This window comes from Bos javanicus, chromosome 11, assembly GCF_032452875.1.
Source record: "Bos javanicus breed banteng chromosome 11, ARS-OSU_banteng_1.0, whole genome shotgun sequence".
NCBI lineage: Eukaryota > Metazoa > Chordata > Mammalia > Artiodactyla > Bovidae > Bos > Bos javanicus.
In genome coordinates this window covers 19,454,788-19,476,314 of record NC_083878.1, presented here as the reverse complement: position 1 = coordinate 19,476,314, position 21,527 = coordinate 19,454,788, and the positions used below count along the sequence as shown (strand labels likewise).

The window sequence follows — 21,527 nt, the reverse complement described above, 5'->3', positions numbered from 1 at the left end:
TATGTGTTACACAGGTCACAGAGTCAGACACAGCTTTTTTAAAGTACTTATTTTTCTAATTTAAAATTTTGGCCAATGTCATTTATAATATTACCAATTAGGTTTTTTCTTTTCCCAACAAAATGTGTTCCACATCAAAAATGGAAACTAAAATGAAATTTCTAGCACTGTGCATCATATATATATATTATCTTATTTAAGTTATTAGTAAGGTTTAACAGTAGATCTAGTTAGGTATATAAAATAGAAATACAAAAGCTTTCACACATCCCTGGAAACCATCTTAACCACCTTTTTAGGAGAGCAAGGTTAAATTACCTCCTTGTGCTACCACTCTCATTGACAGTATGGACATGGGTCTCCCTTGTACGGCAATAGGAATTTCATCCTTTGGGATATTAGTGTACAGTGGGATTAAAATCCAACTTGAGTGAGGCATGTATTTAAAATTGCAAAAGACTGGAGGGATATGCTTTTTATTTTTCTCTTTTTTGTAGTGATGCTCAGGATTATCAAAAATTAGTCATTCATTTATAACCTAGTAGTTACTCATAAGTATTTAAATCTTTATTTAAAATATCTTAGAACTTGCAAGTATTTCACTTTAATGGATAGAAAATCAGTGGCCTTTATTGATATTAGCATTGTACCAACTATTATGTAACAGAGAGAGAACGTCATTTAATGCCTTCTCAGTATTAATTAATCACAATGAGAAAGGTTAATATTAAAACATAAGAACATTTTCTACTTTTTATTAAAAATACTGATACAATTTAATTTTAATAAGCAATAGTGAGACATGGTTTGTTATGACTTTTCATAGCCATGATAAAATCATTTAAGCTGAAATTTTAAGGAATATTTGTCATATGCAAGAAACAAGGAGAATGTTTTATTTATCAGATTGACTTAAAGTTAATATATTTGTCATTATGCTACAATAATAAATGTCTTAAAATGTAAAAGACCTTTTAATTGAAAGGGTATCAAGAACTTATGTAGAATTCATCTATTATTTATTATTTGGTTCTTATCAAATATCAAGGCTTCGCTGTAGTTGGAGTTTAGCATTTAAGGTCTCAAGCTGCACTATTTGACCGAAATAGTATTCCTGCTAACAGAAGCTAGTGGATTTCCTGAGCCTGAAGATTGTGATCATTGTTTCAGGCATATGGTACATAGCTTTTTAGTATGGTGAGAAAAAATGATTCTTTAGGAGGAGAAAGGCTAATGTTTTTCATGAAGAGAGAAGGACTGAAGAGTTCAGGACATTTTATCATCATCAGTTTAGGTTATCTTGATAAAATGATAGTCTGGGAGCAAGAGGAGACATGATAAAAACAGAACTGAAAGATGTAAAATGAAAACAGAACTGAAGGAAAGCATTAATTTATAAAGCATAATAGGTATCTTTTTAAATTGAGCTGTTTCTCATTGCAAGAGGTTGTGTCTTTATAATATGGGCTAGTAGAAATATTTTCAGTCAAATTGTGTTCTCTAATCACACTATCTTAGAATATATTTCTAGGCAATAGTTAAAATTGCTTAAAAATAGGAAAAAGCCATAATGGACTATGGGTAAGATTTTCCCATTCTTAATTAAACTTATAACAGGAAAAACAACCGAAGATCTGTTTCAGCCTCTATCCTATATAAAACAGTCAAAACAGGGATGTGGGAGAATGAAGCATCAAAGTACAGGTAAGTAATTGGTAGGGTGTGAGACTTAACCTTGGGTACCATATTTTCAGGATGTAAAGCAATGAATGCAGCTTAATTTAAACAAACAGAAAAGAATGTGATTGTTTAGTTTAGCACACAGTAGCTTCACAGTCTGTGGTATCTGTGTTTAGAGTTGTATATAAGGATTCTAGAATAATATTTTTAATGATCCAAATTACACAGGAACATTTTTTCATGCAAATAATGACATTATTCCATTAGCTTAATTTAAAAAATATATGTAAAGCATAATTTTTCAAGAGTAGTATACCTTTTTAAAAGTCTTAAAAACTTAGAAAATAAATTACTCTTTAATATAGTATGGTAGTTTTAAAGGTGAATATTGGCAGATGTAAATAAGGTTTATGGCACCATTTTGATGCAGTTGGATAATTCTGTTTTCTCTTTTTTGTTCTCTCCCTCCCTTTTCGGGGCTAGGGCCCAACAGGTCAAAACTACAAGATATGCTTGCTAATTTGAGAGATGTTGATGAACTTCCCTCCTTGCAGCCATCTGTGGGTTCACCCTCCAGACCCAGCAGCTCCAGGCTTCCTGAACATGAAATAAATAGGGCAGATGAAGGCAAGTACTTGTGACACACTAGAGCACAAAAAGCACTTGGATGTACTTACTAAATTCAGTTAGTAGAGAGCTCTCTAAGAGAAGAGTTTTACTCTATACATGTTTAAATTATGTATGTAGTACTCCACATTGTAGGCTTTCTTATATTCAAGGGGGTTTGATTATAGCTATAGTCTTGTAAGACTTGAAAAAGGATGCATAAACTTAAAACCAAGTCTAAATTGTAGTTTAGAACATCCCCCTGCAGCTTCACAGAAGCCATGTAGTTGATGTGCATACATGTAGTTCTAATACCATCCCAACAATGAGAAAACTGAGTATATACATAGTTAGTAAATGTTTACTTTGAGACTCACATAAATGTTTTCATGCTGCTGCTGCTGCTAAGTCGTTTCAGTCGTGTCCGACTCTGTGCGACCCCAGAGACGGCAGCTCTGGTGTCCCTGGGATTCTCCAGGGAAGAACACTGGAGTGGGTTGCCATTTCCTTCTCCAGTGCATGAAAGTGGAAAGTGAAAGTGAAGTCGCTCAGTCGCGTCCGACTCTTTGTGACCCCATGGACTGCAGCCTACCAGGCTCCTCCGTTCATGGGATTTTCTAGGCAAGAGTACTGGAGTGGGGTGCCATCACCTTCTCCGTTGTTTAAGCAATTTATCATTGACAAAAAGAGAAAAAAGACACCTGAAAGTCTAGTCACATTTCCTTGTTCTCTCTCAGTCCTTGTCTATGTGCATATACTTTTTACAGTTATAGTCACCATGTAGAAGAATTCAGTTGTATTTATATATATAAAATCATAAATTCATGATTATAATTTTAAGATTTAAAATTTTAAATATTCTATTTTAGACTTGATACCTAACCATTCCTCTTTTGGATATTTAGATTATTCCCAGTTTTTTATAGTATAATCTTGTGTTATATAAATGCAGTTTTCCATCTCTTAGATAGAAGTTCCGATATTCCTATTTATAAATTATAAAATGCTTATATGTGGAAATTGATTATAAAATATATATTTACATTAGCTGAAAGTCATGAGTGACATAAAATTAATCTTCATGATTAATGAATATATTTTGAAATTTATTTTTGAAAATTGCCTTGAATTTAAATATTATAATTATTTGCAGTGGATATGTCTCTTCAAATTATTATTTATTGAATAAAACCACCAAAGTCACAGAGGAAACATGTATTATTATTCTTTCTTGGTTTTAAATTTGGTTGTTTTTTAGAGAAATGTAAATTGACAAACCCTTGATGGATAGATTTTTGTGTTTGGAATACTTTTTCAATAAATTGTTTGATCATTGCACAGCTAATTTATTAGTATTAATTATAGTATACTGGGAATTCGTTTTCCATACATTAAATAATGAAGAACCACATATGATACCTTTAAATTCTAGATGAACAATTTATTTGACGTAGGTACGTATCTTTTAAATTAAGATGTGAATCATGGGGCCTCAACAGGTATGTTTGTAACTCACTAGGAGATTCATTCAGCTGATACTATAGATGTGAGAATTTTAATCAACTTCCTTTATTCTAAGATCAGGTCTGGATAAGAAGGAAAGTTAGTTTTTCCTCTTATTCTAATAATCTCAAAAGAATTTTATCAGAAATTTCATCTTATAGAATTCTTTTTTCTTAATTGAAAGATAATTGGTTTACAGTGTTATGTTGGTTTCTGCCATGTAATCCACTTATAATAATAGAGGCAGAATATGTTCTAAATGACATATATGCAGAAAAGAATGTATAAACCACAGAAAATGCCCCTAATTAAAAAAAAATTAAGAACCTTTAGAACAGAAGTGTTGAATGTCTAACTTATGATCTGTAGTATTGGTCCTACGTCTGCTTCCACAGTACAGAATTTTCACAAGTAGAAAAGGCATTTAAGAAATATGTTGTAGATTTAATTGCCTGTGACTGATGCTTTCCAGTCTCCAGTCCAGTTTCAGAAGAAGTTTCCATAGCTTGTATGTGCTATGTAAGTTTATTGCTATATTTTTATTATAATTATTCAGAAGGCAGTGAGTGCTGCACTTGAGGCATATTTAAATTATTTTGTAAAAGCTGATTAGAGCCTGTAATATTTAGTTACTAATAGAAATGTGACCTCTAATCGAAAGTTCTAAGGACTCTTGGAGGGCAGTCAGTTCATGGTTTGCCCATTGGAGCTCTCTCTTTGGCCCTTAGGTCTGCTGGTTTAGCCACTGGTATGTGTGGAAGCAGTGCTTGGTTGCCTTTCTTTGTTTTCAGATTTTACTTGGCCATTCCTAGAACAGTTAGTTAAATTAGCCCATGCAGTGTGAGTGACCAAATCACAAATCTTAGTTTTTTGGGGGACGTGGGGAGGAACCATTTTCACTTCATATCTGAACTGAGTTTTCTGGCAATATTAGGCGTGAAAACAAAAGAACACCTGGCTGAAGCTCTAACCTCCTAGTCTCATGTGAATCATTTGGTTGAAATTTTGGCATGAAAATTGCTGTTCTAAATGAAACAATTCCTGCTCTTTATTAGTAAATGTTTAGAGTTGTTCAAACCCCTTATAAGACATGTGGTATGTTTGTGTAAAACCCATTTTTATTATTGCAGCTTTATTGTGTGCTGGTTTGAAAATGTCTTATCAATTTATACTCTATTTTATTCTTGTAACGATTTTGAGTAGAGTTCCTGCCACTAGTATTTTTAAAAGTTCATAGCTGTTCTTTTCATTTCTTCAATATTTATGATTGAATCTAAAATTATATTATTGAATGTGAAACTGAAAAACATCTCATAAATCTATTCTCTGCATACATTGATTAGTACAGTTGACTTGTTTCTTAAAAAAAAAAGTTCAGTTCAGTCGCTCAGTTGTGTCCGACTCTTTAACTTCTTCAGCAGCCAAAGTTAAACTACTAAATTCATCTAATCAACTCATAAATGTTTGTCATCAATAAAGTCACTACCTTGAGAAAACTACTTAAAGAATGATCTCTGATGGCTTGTCAGAATGATTGGCATTTATAAGTGTTCCAGTAGACACTTTAATAAAAAACTTCTTTGAAATTAGTATTTTTAAATGAAATATAATATATCTACAGTAAACTGCTAAGTCATAGGGATGAGCTCAGTGAGTTATCTCTAAGCAAAACCAGTCGTGTCACCACTGCCTAGGTCAGGAAGCAGAATGTCACCAGGGCCTAGAAGTCCTGATGGTGCTGCCTTCAAACACTGCCCCTTCGCTCTTCTCCAGCGGTAGTCTTGAGTTCTGACAACACAAATTAGCTTTGCCTTATATACGCGTTTTTTACTAATACAATTATGACCCATTTTCATTTGCGATTTCTCTTATTTAAGTTATAGAATTAACCAATTTTATTTTGAATGCAGCCAGCAATGTTCAAAATCACTATACATGTTTTAATGTACATTACCATATGTAAAATAGATGACCAGTGCAAGTTCAACACATGAAGCAGAGCACCCAAAGCCAGTGCTCTGGGACAACCCAGAGGGATGGGGTGGGGAGGGAGTTGGGAGGGGGTTCAGGATGGGGAGACACATGTTTACCCATGGCTGATTCATGTCGATGTATGGCAAAAATCATCACAATATTGTAAAGTAATTATCCTTCAATTAAATTAATTAAAAAGATTAAATCACTTACTGTACATATTTTAATAATTGATAGAAATCACTTGGGTAATTAGCATGAAATATCAAATGAGAAAAATCTACTTTTATACATTTATAAATTTTTTTCTATAGTGAAAAAGGGTTTGTTTCATGTTGTACTTTTCTAATTAGATGATACCTTTAAATGGTTAAAATATGGAAAAGAGCAAGCACTTCTTCAGGATTTTCTGTGTACTGAATTTTACTGTGTTTGAAAGCATTTATAAATAATCAAATGTAGATATGCCCTTATGAAATTAATTGTTGACTACTTAGAAGTGTTTTTTTTTAATGTTTCTTTTGTCTTCCCCCTTCAGTGGAAGCACTGACGTTTCCTCCTTCTTCTGGGAAGTCATTCATCATGGGAGCAGATGAAGCACTTGAAAGTGAACTGGGACTGGGAGAATTGGCAGGCCTTACAGTGGCCAACGAAGCAGATTCATTAACTTATGATGTGAGTAGCAGTTTTATTTTTGTTGTTTTAATTTATTTTTTAAAAATAGAAAGTTCATTTTATAGAAAAAGATGACAATTGTGAGACTTCTTCACAAGTGTGGAATTTCAGTTTTAATCACAAACTTTGAAAATACTAGCATAACAATACTTTTCACATCATGCAGATTAAAATTATAGGTTTTACCTAAATCTGTAAGTCAGTAGAGCTTATTCATTGGTTTTAGATAAGGGAAAGAATTCTTTTTTCTATCACCAAGATTGGGTGTGTCTTATGTTTTGAGGTACCATGTCTGCCTAATGGCAACATTTGTCTTGCTTATTTAATACATTGTGAATAAGACAACAACTGAGAAACTAGTTTTAGCTGTTGTTAGACAAGGTGTATGCAAGATACTTTGCAGATGCTAAGGTTGACCTATCAGTGATTTGGACCAAAACTGGAATCTTTATACCTTTATGCACACATCCATTTAGTTAATCTCAAACACAGTTCTTTTATAATTGTTCATTGTCATCAAGTATCAGAAAAACAGTTGCTTATTTCATAAAGTATTTACAGCCTACCTTATCTCTTCATTAAAATCCTTTCAGTTTTATACTTCATCGTCTTCGCTGGGGAATACAGTGCAGCTGCAGCCACGTAGAGGATGTAGTATGGATCCCTAAGTGAACCTTGGAAGTATTCCAAAGAGGAGCCTCACCACTCACTCCTCTTCCCTTAGATCAAAACTCTCCCCTCTATGCTAAGCCCTTTAGTAAGTCTTTCAGGTTCTACCGCCAACAACTGAAATCCATATAGTACATCTTTTTTCTTCCCCTCCTGGTCCGTTTTTCTTCATCTGGATCTACCACAATAACTTAACTTAAACAGGCTCCTTGCACTCCATTCTCCAATACAGATTTTGGAAAACAAAACAAAACAAAACTCTGTTTTAAGTGTTTTTATATCCTTATAATTTATGTCTTTTAAAAACACCATTTAGCTGGCTTTTATTTTTTAACCTTTGACAACCTTGTAAAATTATGAAGCATTTAGTCTCTTTTTAAAATAATTAATAATATTTGTACTTAATCCTGCCATTTTTTGTGCCACCTATTCTGTGTTTTTCTATTTTTGCCTAAATTGGGATTGCTTATTTTTTATCATTCACCCCTCTCCATTATTTGAAGCTTATGCACTCTTTCATTACTTTGTACATTACAGATTACTACACATATTCTTATCAAAATTTTATATACAAGGATCTTTAGAACACTTTATTTAAAAAACTCCCACCCAATGTACATGTCATTCCTGTTATATATTTTATTTCTGTGTACATTAATCTTTTACCAGCTTCTGTTTTGTATACTCAGTAGTCAGAATTATCTGTTTTACATTAACTGTCTTGTCTTTTTCCATTCTCCCCTGCATATTTGACTGCCCGTCTGGGTTCATTTTTCTTTTACTCTAAGAATACAGTATATCTGTTTAATGAAGATCTATTGGTGCCTAACTCTCTTAGTTTTTAATTTTCTTGAATTGTCTTTACTTGTCTCTTTTTTTGCCTGACTAGGCTATTATCTCTGATTTCAAATTTCACTTTGCAAAAAATTTTTAAGTGCTGTTTGTTTCCTATATTTCATTTTTTTGTTGTTTTCTCTTAAAATCAACTGTCATTTCTGTTTTTGGTTATTCAGTAGTGGACAGTTTTTCCTGTGACTGATATTTCTCTATGCCTTGATTGTCATAAAAGATTTCGTGGTTTTTTAAAATTTAATTAATATGTTTCCTTGAGTTCTATAATGTTCTCAGCCATTCTCTTTAGATACTGCTTTTACACCTCTCTCCCTCCCTCTTTTCTTCTTCTAGAACTGTTTTATATTGTTAGATCCTCTTTCTATATTCTCTGGTTCTGATTCTCTTTCTTCTGTGTTTTCCATCTTTTGTTTTTCTGTACTTCAGTCTAGATTTTTTTAATGACTCATCTTCCAGTTAGCTAATTCTCTCTTCAGTTATATGTGATCTGTAATTAAACTCATCTAATGAAATCTTATATCTTTTCTTCTAGGGTTACTTTTTAAAAATTATTTACAGATTTCTTCCAGAATTTTCAGTCTTTTATCTTCTTGAACATAGTAAGCATGATTACTTTAAACTTTGAATCAGAGACTCAGTAGTAGCTCTGTTACTAATTATGTGTTATTTCTGTTTGTTTTCATTTATGCTGTTGTATCTCATATGGGTGTGGTTATTCTGTACTATGTCCAAATAGCTATATTTGAAAAATTGTCTCTAGAAATAATTTCAGGCCTAAGTTTACATCTTTCCACAAAGAGTATATTTTCATTTTCTTCTCTCAGATGTCGCAGCCACTAGAAATCTGGATCACATGCTTCATTTTTAGTTTTTGAGATGGTCTAAAGCTCATCTACAATCTTTTAAAGGCTTTTGTTCTTCTAGTTCACTCTTATGTGTAGGATACAGCCTTCTGAAATCAAAACCTAAAGCCAGGTAGTCTACTAAGCCCTACTTTCTTGGCAGGCCCTGGACATCAATCTATATCTCTCGGCATTGCAAAGTCATCAGAAACACAGCTCAACCTCTCACCCATCTCTTTTGAAATCAGTAAACACTCGCTGGGGAAAACAGTTCCAGATATCAGGCTCACTTCCGTAGGTCTCTGTCTTCACCTAGATCCTAGGTTTTTTCCCACCATTTTGTTAGTTCTAGACTTTTTATTCTTAGCTTTGCTATTCTACTTGTCCTCAGTACACAGTGGGTCCTAATGATCTAGTCCATCATGACCAGAAGCAGAAATTCCCATTAGATGCTTTTGTTCCTACAAAGAGTTTGTCTAATACATAAAGGAATTCAGTCCTCTCTCTGGAGAAAGCTCATCCTATTTTCATAACTCTTAATTGTTAGAAAATTTAAGTCTTTCTCAGTTTCTAAATGTAGTTCCTGATTTTGTTAAGCATATTAGAAACCTATTGCTGCATAACAACTTGTACCACATTTAACAGCTTAAAAGAACAAACATTTATGTCTCACACCTTCCATGGGTCAGCAGTCTGGGGAGAGCTTAATTATGTGACTCTGGCTGTTTGTATAGTTGTAATCAAGACATTGACAAGGGCTGCAGTCTTACCTAGACTTGACTTGGGGAAAATCTGCTTCCAGGCTCACTCATGTAGTTGTTTGAAGGCCTTGGTTTCTTGCTAACTGTTGTCTGGGGACCAGTTCCTCACCACGTGGACCTCTCTGTAGGTTCCTCAACAGAGCAGCTGGCTTTTCCCAATGTGAGTGCACCTGAAAAGATAGCAGAAACACTCAGGATGAAAGGTTTTATAACCTAATTTTGGAAGTAATTTGTTCCAACTTCTGCTGTGTGCTGTTGATCACAGAGCATCCTATAACGTAGAAGTGTGAAAGTGTTAGTTGCTCAGTTGTGTCCAACTCTTTATGCCCCATGGACTGTAGCCTGCCAGGCTTCTCTGTCCATGGGATACTCCAGGCAAGTATACTGGAGTGGGTAGCCATTTCCTTCTCCAGGGGATGAACCTGCATCTCCCACATTCCAGGGAGATTCTTTACCATCGGAGCCACCAGGGAAGGGGACTACCAAAAGGTAAAAATAGGTGAGGCTGATTGGGAACTTAGTGGCTGCCTACCACATCAAGATAATCAAAGGAATTTAAGTACTCTTCCACATGAAAACCTTTTAGCTCTTTAATAAGAATAACAGAGGTCAGCTCATTTGCCCTTGTCGTCTTAACCTTCCTGCCAGCCCTGCCTACCCCCAAAATAATCAGCCCCACTCTTAGAGTAGTTCCTCTTCACTTACTGCTTCCCAGGTGGCGCTAATGGTAAAGAACCTGCCTGCCAATGCAGGAGACAAAAGAGACTCGGGTTTGATCCCTGGGTCCAGAAGATCCCCTGGAGGAGGGCATGGCAACCCACTTAAGTATTCTTGCCTGGAGAACCCCATGGACAGAGAACCTAATGGGGTATGGTTCATTGGGTCGCAAATAATCAGACACAACTGGAGCAACTTAGCACGCATGCATTGCCCCGGTTGTGACATGTCCTGTCCAAATTTCTCTGCAGATTCTTAAATTTCTGGGTTCTAAATTACAGTTTAATAGTATAGCCTCTGAAACCAGATTGCTTGATTTTGAATCCTGACTCCTCCATTTACTAGATGGCAAGTCACTTAACTGCTCTTTCCCTAAAATGGATAGTCTATAAAGTGGGGATAGTGTTAATTCCTACATCATAGAGTTGTGAGGATTAAGTGAGTTAATGCTTTTTAAGTCTTTTGAATAATGTAGAAAATAATGAATGCTGCTTAGAATACCAGTTGTTGTTTCATTGATAATTTTTGTAACTGTGAGTATGGTAACATTTCTCTGCTGCTGCTGCTGCTAAGTCGCTTCAGTTATGTCCAACTCTGTGCAACCCCATAGACAGCAGCCCACCAGGCTCCCCAGTCCCTGGGATTCTCCAGGCAAGAATACTGGAGTGGGTTGCCATTTCCTTCTCCAATGCATGAAAGTGAAAAGTGAACGTGAAGTCGCTCAGTCGTGTCCGACTCCTAGCAACCCCATGGACTGCAGCCTACCAGGCTCCTCCATCCATGGGATTTTCCAAGCAACAGTACTGGAGTGGGGTGCCATTGCCTTCTCCAAACATTTCTCTAGTATATTACAAATACTTGCTTACATCTACCATGATTGTTAGCCTTGGAGTATGAAGTTCATCCATGGTGCTTGTGTAAAGTCAAACACTATCCTCTTTAGCTTTTCTATTAGTTGGAATGAAAAAACAATGCAATATTTTTTCAGTTATTGAGATTGAGATTCTGTGGAGAAAGTGAAAGTCACTCAGTCGAGTCTGACTCTTTGTGACCCTGTGGACCATAATCTACCAGGCTCCTCTGTCCATGGGGATTTTTCAGGCAAGAGTACTGGAGTAGGTTGCTGTTCCCTTCTCCAGGGAATCTTCCCAACCCAGAGATCGAACCCAGGTCTCCTGTGTTGCAGGCAGATTCTTTACCATCTGAGCTACCAGGGAAGCCCTTTGTGGAGAAAAGGAACATAATAAATATATAATTATGTTTGTAATATTTGATTGTCTCTTCCAATTTTAACATTTTGTTGCCAGTGTATAAACTTCATTACCAATTTGAAGAAAATTTAGCTCTTGTCTGAAACCATTGAAAATTTTGAAAGTATCATCATATTCTGTAATGTTAACATGTTTAAAGATAATTTAGTTTTTCAACTCTTACCCAAAATTGCTTTCTATTCTGTAATTCAGGTTTAAATCACTTGTCTTTTTAAAAAGCATCCTAGTGAAATTTTGTTTTTTGTTACTAAGTTATTTGATCCTTCTTCTATACTGAATTATGTTATGTATTTTCTTATTATAGCATTCATATTTCTTCAAAGAAAACCATTGTTGACATATTGCTAATTTTGCCTATTGATTTGGTTATCTGCTTAAAAATTATATTATTTTGAAAGTTGCAAAATAATGATAGTTTAATGATGAAACAGTAAGAATTAATGCTGAAATACAGTTTCCCCCCCCATTCTGAACTAAGTATATTGGTATCTTTTGTTTCTTTAATAGATAGCAAACAATAAAGATGCATTGAGGAAGACATGGAACCCCAAGTTTACATTAAGAAGTCACTTTGATGGCATTAGAGCCCTCGCTTTCCATCCCACTGAGCCTGTTTTGATAACAGCATCAGAGGATCACACATTAAAAATGTGGAATTTGCAGAAAACAGCCCCAGCCAAAAAGTGAGAATATTCTACTTCAACTGTATTTAAATAATTTAATTAATATTTTTTTCAGCAGAGAAAGCCTTACTTTATTATTTGCTGTTAAATTCCCCAAATAATTTCTTCTAAAACTGACCCTTAGGGAGAAATGGTTTGTGAATGCTGATTATAATCTTTATTTGGTATTTTAAATAATGTTACATTTCAGGAACCCTCTGTCTGTACTGGAGGTTTCTGTTGTTGTAAGCAGCATGCTGATGCTGCTCAGTCACTTCAGTCGTGTCCGACTCTGTGCGACCCCACAGACAGCAGCCCACCAGGCTCTGCTGTCCCTGGGATTCTCTAGGCAAAAACACTGGAGTGGGTTGCCATTTCCTTCTCCAATGTAGTCATGTTTAAAATCGTCAAATCCCAACTCCAATCCTTCCCCACTGTTTACTAGGTTTGGACTTAGGCTGGAGCAGGTCCGGGCAAGAGACCTCTTTGATCTTTTCTTTTGATCTTGACCAAAATGTCTAGACTGAAGGGCACTGTTGCTGCTCTCACTTATATGCTAATACTTGCCTTGGCCCCTTGGTTCCTCTGTAAGCATGGACAGACATGAATTGGTATAAACCCCTTTTATCAGTCACCAAGCTAGTCCTGATCCCATTTGGTACTTTCTCTTTCTTCCTTGGATTACATGGTCCAGAACCCAGAATCTACCAGCAAGGGCCCTTCTATAGTGATGGATACCTCTTTTTATTAAAGAGTAGAAATGAACATCAAATAGAGGAGAGGATGGAAGTTTTACTACTGACAGAGAATATCTCCTGCCCAATTTGAAAGCAATCAGTGACATTCTAGCTGTCATACATAGATGTTCATCAGACAGCTCAACTGCTGCTGCTAAGTCACTTCAGTCGTGTCCGACTCTGTACGACCCCATAGACAGCAGCCCACCAGGCTCCCCCGTCCCTGGGATTCTCCAGGCAAGAACACTGGAGTGGGTTGCCATTTCCTTCTCCAGTGCATGAAAGTGCAAAGTGAGAGTGAAGTCGCTCAGTCGTGTCTGACTCTTCGCTACCCCATGGACTGCAGCCTACTAGGCGCCTCCATCCATGGGATTTTCTAGGCAAGAGTACTGGAGTGGGGTGCCAGTGCCTTCTCCGACAGCTCAACTGGATCTTGCTAAAATCAAGTGACTCTTCATGTAGATCAGGTGTCTTTAACAGAGAAAAGGTATTTCCTGTTTACAAACTGTGCCTTTTGTTCTTCAAGTTCTTTAGTTCACAGTGGGCATCATATTAGATGAGAGAATGTGAGTATCTCATTATATATTCTTGACTATAACTTTGAAATATATTGAAATTTCTTGCTGGTGGTAGCTTAGTAATAACACCGTCACAAGCAAGTAACAATAGCCTTTGTTTACCTTTGAATTTAAAACTTTGGAAATGAGGAGAGCTATCATATGCCTAATTAAAAAAAAATCTGTAATACAATCCAATTTTAAATCCAGTTTCTGTTCTCAGTTATGGCCAGTATTAGCCGTGTAGAGTATTCATACACTCAGTATTCTGAGTAATGAATAATTATTCTGATGTCCAAATCTAATGTGGACAGTTTCTGCAGGTATTAAGGGTAGACATTGTTAATCTTTATGGAAATGCAAGGAAATTGAAGTACCTTTGATTGAAATTCTGTTCTGTCCTAGGCTGTTTTACCTTGAAGAATCTGATTTAATCTTCTAAATATTGGCTGTTATCCCTGTTTTTCTATTTTATATTAAACATAGAAGAATCTAAAGTTTCAAAAGATTAAATAATTTGCCTAAAGTTAGCCGATTAGATACAGAACTGGAAATTAAATCCAGAAGTTTATCTCTTCAAAACCCATGTGTTTTCTCCACGAGTGAGGCTCTCTCTCCCTTTAATCAAATAGATTAGGACCGTGCTAAAAGTGCTATAACAGTTACTAAAGAATTTTGTTTCTTGAAGTCACAGAAATATGTGATTGCTGTTAAGTAAGCTTTATTGTGTCCTGGGGTTGAGAATTGTATATTACCATAGTGTTGATATTTCTAGGCATGTTTTTATGACACATTCAGTCATACTGTTTACTACTGACTTTTAGAATGATAAAAAATCCTCCTTTCTCTCTGATTTAGGAGCACGTCTCTTGATGTGGAGCCTATCTATACATTCAGAGCTCATAAGTAAGTATGTGTTTTTTCTTTGTGTTAATCAACATCATTGTAAATCAGCCTGATTAGTATATTTTATTTTCTTTCACGTATGTATTTGTCATATGTGGTTTTTTTTGTATTTGGTAGCATTTTTTTTTTTTTTGTAAATGTAAAAGAAAGTGGCAGATAATGTAATGTTAGCAACAAGTATATCACTACCAAATAGGGATCCTTGCTGAAATTAGGTATTATTTGCATGATATTTAAACGATGTATATATCTGTCTCTTAAAATGAAGTTGAGGCAGTTAAAATTAACTATTAGAAATCCTGATCCTTTTTTCCTTAAAGATAACCCGGTAAAAATACCTGAGACATTTAAAAAACTGTGGTCACATTTCATGCTTTTCCTTTTTCCATTTAAGTTTAAGAAATGTACCTGTTCACTCGATTTAGCACAGAGGTTGGCATACATTAAGGGTCAGATTGTAAATGCTTTTCAGGCTGCATATTTAATGTTGCATATTCTTGCTTTTAGTTTAGTTTTGTATTACAACATTTTAAAAAGGTAAAAACTGTAAGTGCTTTAGGATTGTACAAAAACAGTTCACTGGTTGGATTTGATCCATAGGCCATAGATCACACTAACCACTGGTTTAGCAGAGGAAGAAAAATGAATAGTGCTTTGATTATTTTTTTATTTGTTGTACAAAATAGAAAAAGACAAAGCCACTTGAAAAACTAAGCATTCTTATTTCTAACTCATTCTAATATCAAATAGACTTTCTGAGGATGGAAATTGGTTTTTTCTCGCAGAGGCCCAGTGCTTTGTGTGGTGATGAGCAGCAGTGGTGAGCAGTGCTACAGTGGTGGTGCTGATGGGCTGATCCAGAGCTGGAACACCACCAACCCCAACATCGATCCCTATGACTCCTACGGTATGTGACTCCCCAAAATATGGAGGGATGAAATATTTTCTTTTTATGTATTTTATATTGCATATATATGGGTAAAGTGAGATGTTTTTGAAAATAAATTTATTTTGTTAAAAAGGGTTTCTGTATTTGGGAATCAGTTTGATATATATATAATGCTAAAAAAAAGAGGGAAAATAATGTATTTTTCCTGAGAAAAGAGTTCCCACCCCCAAGTCTTACTGATTGAAAATGCTGGCTTGATTGACAGTTGTTTTCTTCATTTGTAGGCACGTGTACAGTACTTGATACATTATTATTAATCTATAATCGTACTTTGTCACTATTCTTGACAAATAATTTTGAAGGAAAATGAATGTTGGCATCATCTTCTTGATCACTTATTACAGAGTGTAGAGGCTAATGATTTTCAGAGTGTATAACACCAAAAATTTTAAAGACTTTTAAAAATTAAGAAGTACCCTTTGGATTTGGAAACAGCACCATGAATCAAAAACTGTATAATCTATCACTAGATATTATCATAAATTCTCTTTCAATTATTTTGATTTTCTCTTTAAATTCTCCATAAATTATAGAATGGTATGAAGTGTCGTATTTTTCATAAAACCATAGTTTATTTTTATTACCATTTTAGATTAATTTCACCACTAAACCTAAGATAAGAAATTCAGTAACTAAAATATTCTCCCAACATTTATTTAGTAATCATTTAACATATATTTTGTGAAAGATAACACCCTGTCTCCTGCTGCAGTTCTTTTCTGGATTTATCTGTTTCATACTTTTCATCACTTCCTTTATCCCTCTTTCAGAGATTCAGTTCAGTTCAGTCGCTCAGTCGTGTCCGACTCTTTGCGACCCCATGAATCGCAGCATGCCAGGCCTCCCTGTCTATCACCAACTCCCGGAGTTCACCCAGACTCATGTCCATCGAGTCAGTGATGCCATCCAGCCATCTCATCCTCTCTTGACTAGTTGACCTCATTCTCCCAAGCCAACCCTTTCCGTTTCGCTGTTGACCTTCTCTTGTTTCCTTTGAGACTGCACTGTCTTTCGTTTTTGCTGCCTCTCTCTTTTGCACTCATCTGAAGCCTTACCCTTTTTGCTCTCTTTCCATCCCCTGCTGCTGCTGCTAAGTCACTTCAGTCGTATCCGACTCTGTGTGACCCCATAGACAGCAGCCCACTAAGCCCTCCTGTCCCTGGGATTCTCCAGGCAAGAACACTGGAGGGGGTTGCCATTTCCTTCTCCAGTGCATGAAAGTGAAAAGTGAAAGTGAAGTCGCTCAGTCGTGTCCAACTCTTGAACAAATAGTAAATTCAAGTTTCTCCCATCTCGGGCAAGAAGAAGCCTTTTGTGACTCCATTTCCCTCTCTGGTTCTTTTTTTTTTTTTTTTAATTTATTTAAATTGGAGGCTAATTACTTTACAGTATTGTAGTGGTTTTTGCCATACATTGATATGAATCAGCCATGGGTGTACATGTGTCCCCCATCCTGAACCCACCTCCCTCTCCACCCCATCCCTCAGGGTCATCCCCAGCCCTGAGCACCCTGTCTCATGCATCGAACCTGGACTGGTGATCTGTTTCACATATTATAATATACATGTTTCAAGGCTATTCTCTCAGATCATCCCACCCTTGCCTTCTCCCACAGAGTCCAAAAGACTGTTCTATACATCTGTGTCTTTTTTGCTGTCTCGCATATAGGGTCTTCGTTACCATCTGTCTAACCTCTCTTCCTTCCCGTGTCTCTTTGGTCTAGAAAACACAATTATTAGTTATTGATTCCATGTTCTTTCACTGTACATCATTCCTCTTCATTCTGTCTTGTGGCTATGCCACTTAAATACAAAAAAGTATCAATAACTATCTAACTGGCTGATCCAAGGGATATTTTATAATTCTTATTTTACTTGATGTACTGGCTATCTGAAACTGTGGACCACTCTATCCTTTTTGAAATCTTTTCACTATAGGCTTTTTTGACACAACTCTATGACAGTTTCTATTCCCTATCCATCATAAACTCCTTTTATTTTCTCACCTAAAAATATTGACATTTTTCGAGGCTAGACCCTAACTCATTTTTTGCATTGTACACATATTCTTTGGTAGACTGAATCCACTTTGTGGTTTTATATATTGTTGACTCATCAATCTCTTTTTTAAGCCAGAGGCTACCTACACAGCATTTCAAAATGGCCGTCTTATTGTCCATAAATCCCTACAAGCACTGTTTATTCTTCCATATATTCTTAATTTTTTTGGCCACAGCATGCAGCTTGGGGGAATCTTAGTTCCCCAATCAGGGATCGAACCCGTGGCCCTGGCAGTGAGAGCACCAAGTCCTAACCACTAGACTATTAGGGAAGTCTGTTTTCAAATATTCTTTGTGTATTCTTTATCAGGTGGTGGCACTACCAAACTTATCCAAACTAGAAACCCAAGAGTTATCCTTGATTCTTTATACTATTTCACTATCCATCACTTACTAATTACTATACCTTTTTGTTAATACCCCCTAAATATTTATTGAATTTACTCCTTTTCTGCCCCTTTTATCACTGTCCTCGCTTTGATTTTCATCTTCACTCTCCCAGTCTTCTGAAACTTGCCTTCATCTTGTTTCTTTCCAATCTCTGCTACATTGTAATCAGAGTTACCATATTAAATACTGGCTTCACACTGCTGCTTCTGGGAAACCTTTCAGTGTTTCTCTGTTGCTTTTAGGGTAATTTCCTGAGTATGTCATAGGCATCCCACCATAAACTGACCACTCTCATCTCATCCACTTCTTGCCTCAAATTTCACAGTCCAGTAATACTGAATTTCTTATAAATGTCCTGATGTAGCGTTCTATTTTTCCTTCTGTGAGTTTGTAGGAGCTACCTCCTTTGCCAGGAGCACCTTCCCTCTGCCCTTTGACAAGCCAACATCTGTACACTCTAGGTGTAATTCTTTCCAAGAAGTGTCCAGTCTCTCTCTTCAGTAACTGGTACCTGCCACCGTTATTGTACTTAACCCACATTACTTTTTGAAGACAGGGTTGGTATTGTGTCTAATCATCTGCATGACCCCTGCATCTAGCATAGTGCCAAATACACAGTGTATCTTCAATAAATATTTTATGGTGTAACTAAAGAGGATATCGGAGAAGGCAATGGCAACCCACTCCAGTACTCTTGCCTGGAAAATCCCATAGACGGAGGAGTCTGGTAGGCTGCAGTCCATGGGGTCGCAAAGAGTCGGACACGACTGAGCGACTTCACTTTAACTTTTCACTTTCATGCATTGGAGAAGGAAATGGCAACCCACTCCAGTGTTCTTGCCTGGAGAATCCCAGGGACGGGGGAGCCTGGTGGGCTGCTGTCTATGGGGTCGTACAGAGTCGGACACGACTGAAGCGACGCAGCAGCAGCAGCAGCAGCAGCAGCAAAGAGGATATAGAACAAATAACACCAGTGACATTTTAAACTTAACATCTCTGAACTATCTTGAAAGTACAACTTCTAGAGTCATTGTAAGAGTTAATAAGTAAAATTTCCAATTTGGCTTTTATCATGAAACACTCCTTCCTGGCTCCTCCCCCTTTCCCTCGCCACATGCGTATCATCCGTGTGTCTTGTTTGAGAATTTGGGGGTTTCTGTAGGTCTCAGTTCATGTCCATTAGGAATGTCAGAGGCCTGTTGCTCCCAAGAGCTTTGATGGTAGTCATACCATCATAGCACAGGTGACCTGAAGGGTGTGTGCCAGGTGCTGAAGGACATCACTTCCTCAGGGAATGTGAGTTGTGGTTTCTCTGCAAGTAGATTAAATCCTAATGGTTTGTGTTAACATGCTTTAAAAAAAAAAAATCAAGACAAATGGGAAGGAAAAAAGGGAGGGAGAAAGAAATGGCTGATTTTTTTAAGGAGAAAAATATGTACTTTAAAATTTTAATTTAGACATTTTAAACCCTATATTTGCGTTGTTTCCAGTCCTGTTCTTACTACATTTCAAAAGAATAATAGAAACTAGGAAGTATATTTTATACTTTGTTTGTATCTTCTAGTTTCCATTGGACTCTCTCAGTACCTTTATGATTTGTGCTTTTCCCCTGCATTCTTGCTGTTGTCGTAGATCCTTCTGTCTTAAGAGGCCCTCTCCTGGGCCACACGGACGCAGTCTGGGGCTTGGCCTACAGTGCAGCACACCAGCGTTTGTTGTCCTGTTCAGCAGATGGCACTCTCCGGTTGTGGAATACAACGGAGGTTGCTCCAGCCCTGAGTGTGTTTAATGATAATCAAGGTACATACCTTTTTCTCCTTTTTCTTACAGAGTTTTTTGTAAAATGTCTTATTCTAAAAGAAACAGATGATTCTACAGACTCTTACTGTTCTAAATTTAATTTGAAGGTTTTTTTTTTTTTAAGCACTGAAAATATATTTGGTTGAATTTCCAACTTAGTATGTATAATTTTAAAAAGCATACTATTTGGTGAAGTAGCAGGCATTTGTTTTGAATTTTTAAAAATTGAAATAATTTATATACAATCAAAAACAGATATTAAGGATACATTTTCATGAGTTTGACAAATACATGAAACTTTTGCTTCTATCAAGATAGAGAACGTTTCCTTCAGTGCCCAAAAGTTTCTCTGTGTTATTCACAGTCATCTCCTCCCCTCATTCCCAACCAGAGGTACCCACTGTTGTGGTTTCTTTCATTATAAATTAGTTTTGTCTATTCTAAAATTTCATATAAATGAAGTCATACAATGTATACTCTTTTTATATCTGACATTTTACTCTTACTGTAATGTTCTTGTTGCTTATCCATGTGGTAATAAATGTTAATAATTTAATTTTATTGTTTGTAGTTATTTCTTTAAACCACTGTGTTTATAATTTACCTCTTGATGAGCATTTGGCTTGTTTCTAGATTTTTCCTATTATGAACAAAACTCCTATGAACATTTGTGTTTTTTTTTTTTAATCACAGGCCGGTAAAGACCTGTAAATAGAATTTTGGGTCTTTAGAAGTAGACTTATGTATTTAACTGTTTAACTTTATGTGGCATCGCCAGACTTTCTTTGAAAGCGGTTGTGCCATGTTGTACCACTTATTGCGATGTGTGAGAATTCCAGGAGCCCTACATCCTTAATTACAAACATTCGTTGTTGATAGTGTAATTAATTTTAGCCATTTTGATGGGTGTGTGCAATAGTATTTCATTGTCTTTTTAAGCTGTATTTCTTTGGTGGCTATTTTGAGCACTTTTTTTGTATGCTCATTGTCCATTAATGTATCTTCTTCTGGAAGATACACGTTTTTGAACTGCTGGTTTACTTAGATTTTGAACCAGATTTAAAAAATCAGATTATGATCACGTATACATAGAATTTCACTTTTAATATTTATAAATAAGTTCCAGATTTTAACCAAGTTTTACCCTATTCTAAATGATAAATAAAATTGTCTTCTTTATTCATGAGCTGCCATAACTTGTGCCTAGGTTTTGACGAGTTGCCTGCATTTGATATTTGTATGACTCTACCAATAAATAACAATTTGAAATTTTACTTCTTGAATTCCATATTTTTAGTGAATTAGAATTCCTAGTAACTCACTAAAGTTAGATGGGCTTTTAAAATGAAGAATTCCCGTGATGCCACTCTACGCCTCAGGTTGATTTGAGATGGAAGTAGAAAAACTTGTAGTCCATATGTTTTCCATTTATTCCTAAATAAAGGCTTGGATTCAATAAATACAGTGGCTGAGTGACTGGTGGAAGATGTGGTAAACAAGTAAGGATAGTAAAGCAAACTAGGACTAAAAGAGCGAATTCTTACTCTAGCATTGAGCTTGGTTTTCTTCTTACACTGCAGCTTGTTTTGCTGTATTTGAAGCATATTGTAAAGTATACCCTAACTGACATTCTCTTCTAATATGTTTTGACTTATAGAATTGGGAGTCCCTGCCTCTGTGGATCTGGTAAGCAGTGACCCAAGCCATATGGTAGCATCATTCAGCAAAGGATACACAAGCATCTTTAACATGGAAACACAACAACGCATTCTCACTTTAGAATCCAATCTAGATTCAAGTATGTATACCAATTTTAAGTAGTATATGTTTGGATCAATTTTTTAGTGTTATCAAAATTAGAATTACTAGAGTCAACAATGAAAAATACTTGTCATTATAAAGTGTTCTGCCTCAAGA

The 21,527-nt window shown here is 35.9% G+C and overlaps 1 protein-coding gene and 1 non-coding gene across 2 annotated transcripts in view; one reads left to right on the top strand and one right to left on the bottom strand.

The window, feature by feature from the left end:
• The window catches only part of STRN (striatin), a 120,872-nt gene that overhangs the window by 72,801 nt on the left and 26,544 nt on the right, over window positions 1-21,527 (top strand). The window contains exons 9-15 of the mRNA XM_061432080.1: window positions 2,164-2,307; window positions 6,302-6,438; window positions 12,058-12,233; window positions 14,365-14,412; window positions 15,198-15,319; window positions 19,443-19,610; window positions 21,268-21,408. Coding sequence (XP_061288064.1) covers window positions 2,164-2,307; window positions 6,302-6,438; window positions 12,058-12,233; window positions 14,365-14,412; window positions 15,198-15,319; window positions 19,443-19,610; window positions 21,268-21,408 — 936 coding nt within the window. The remainder of the gene's footprint in view (window positions 1-2,163; window positions 2,308-6,301; window positions 6,439-12,057; window positions 12,234-14,364; window positions 14,413-15,197; window positions 15,320-19,442; window positions 19,611-21,267; window positions 21,409-21,527) is intronic.
• TRNAE-CUC (transfer RNA glutamic acid (anticodon CUC)) lies at window positions 17,620-17,692 on the bottom strand. The gene has a single exon. It is a non-coding gene; the product is annotated as a tRNA-Glu (tRNA).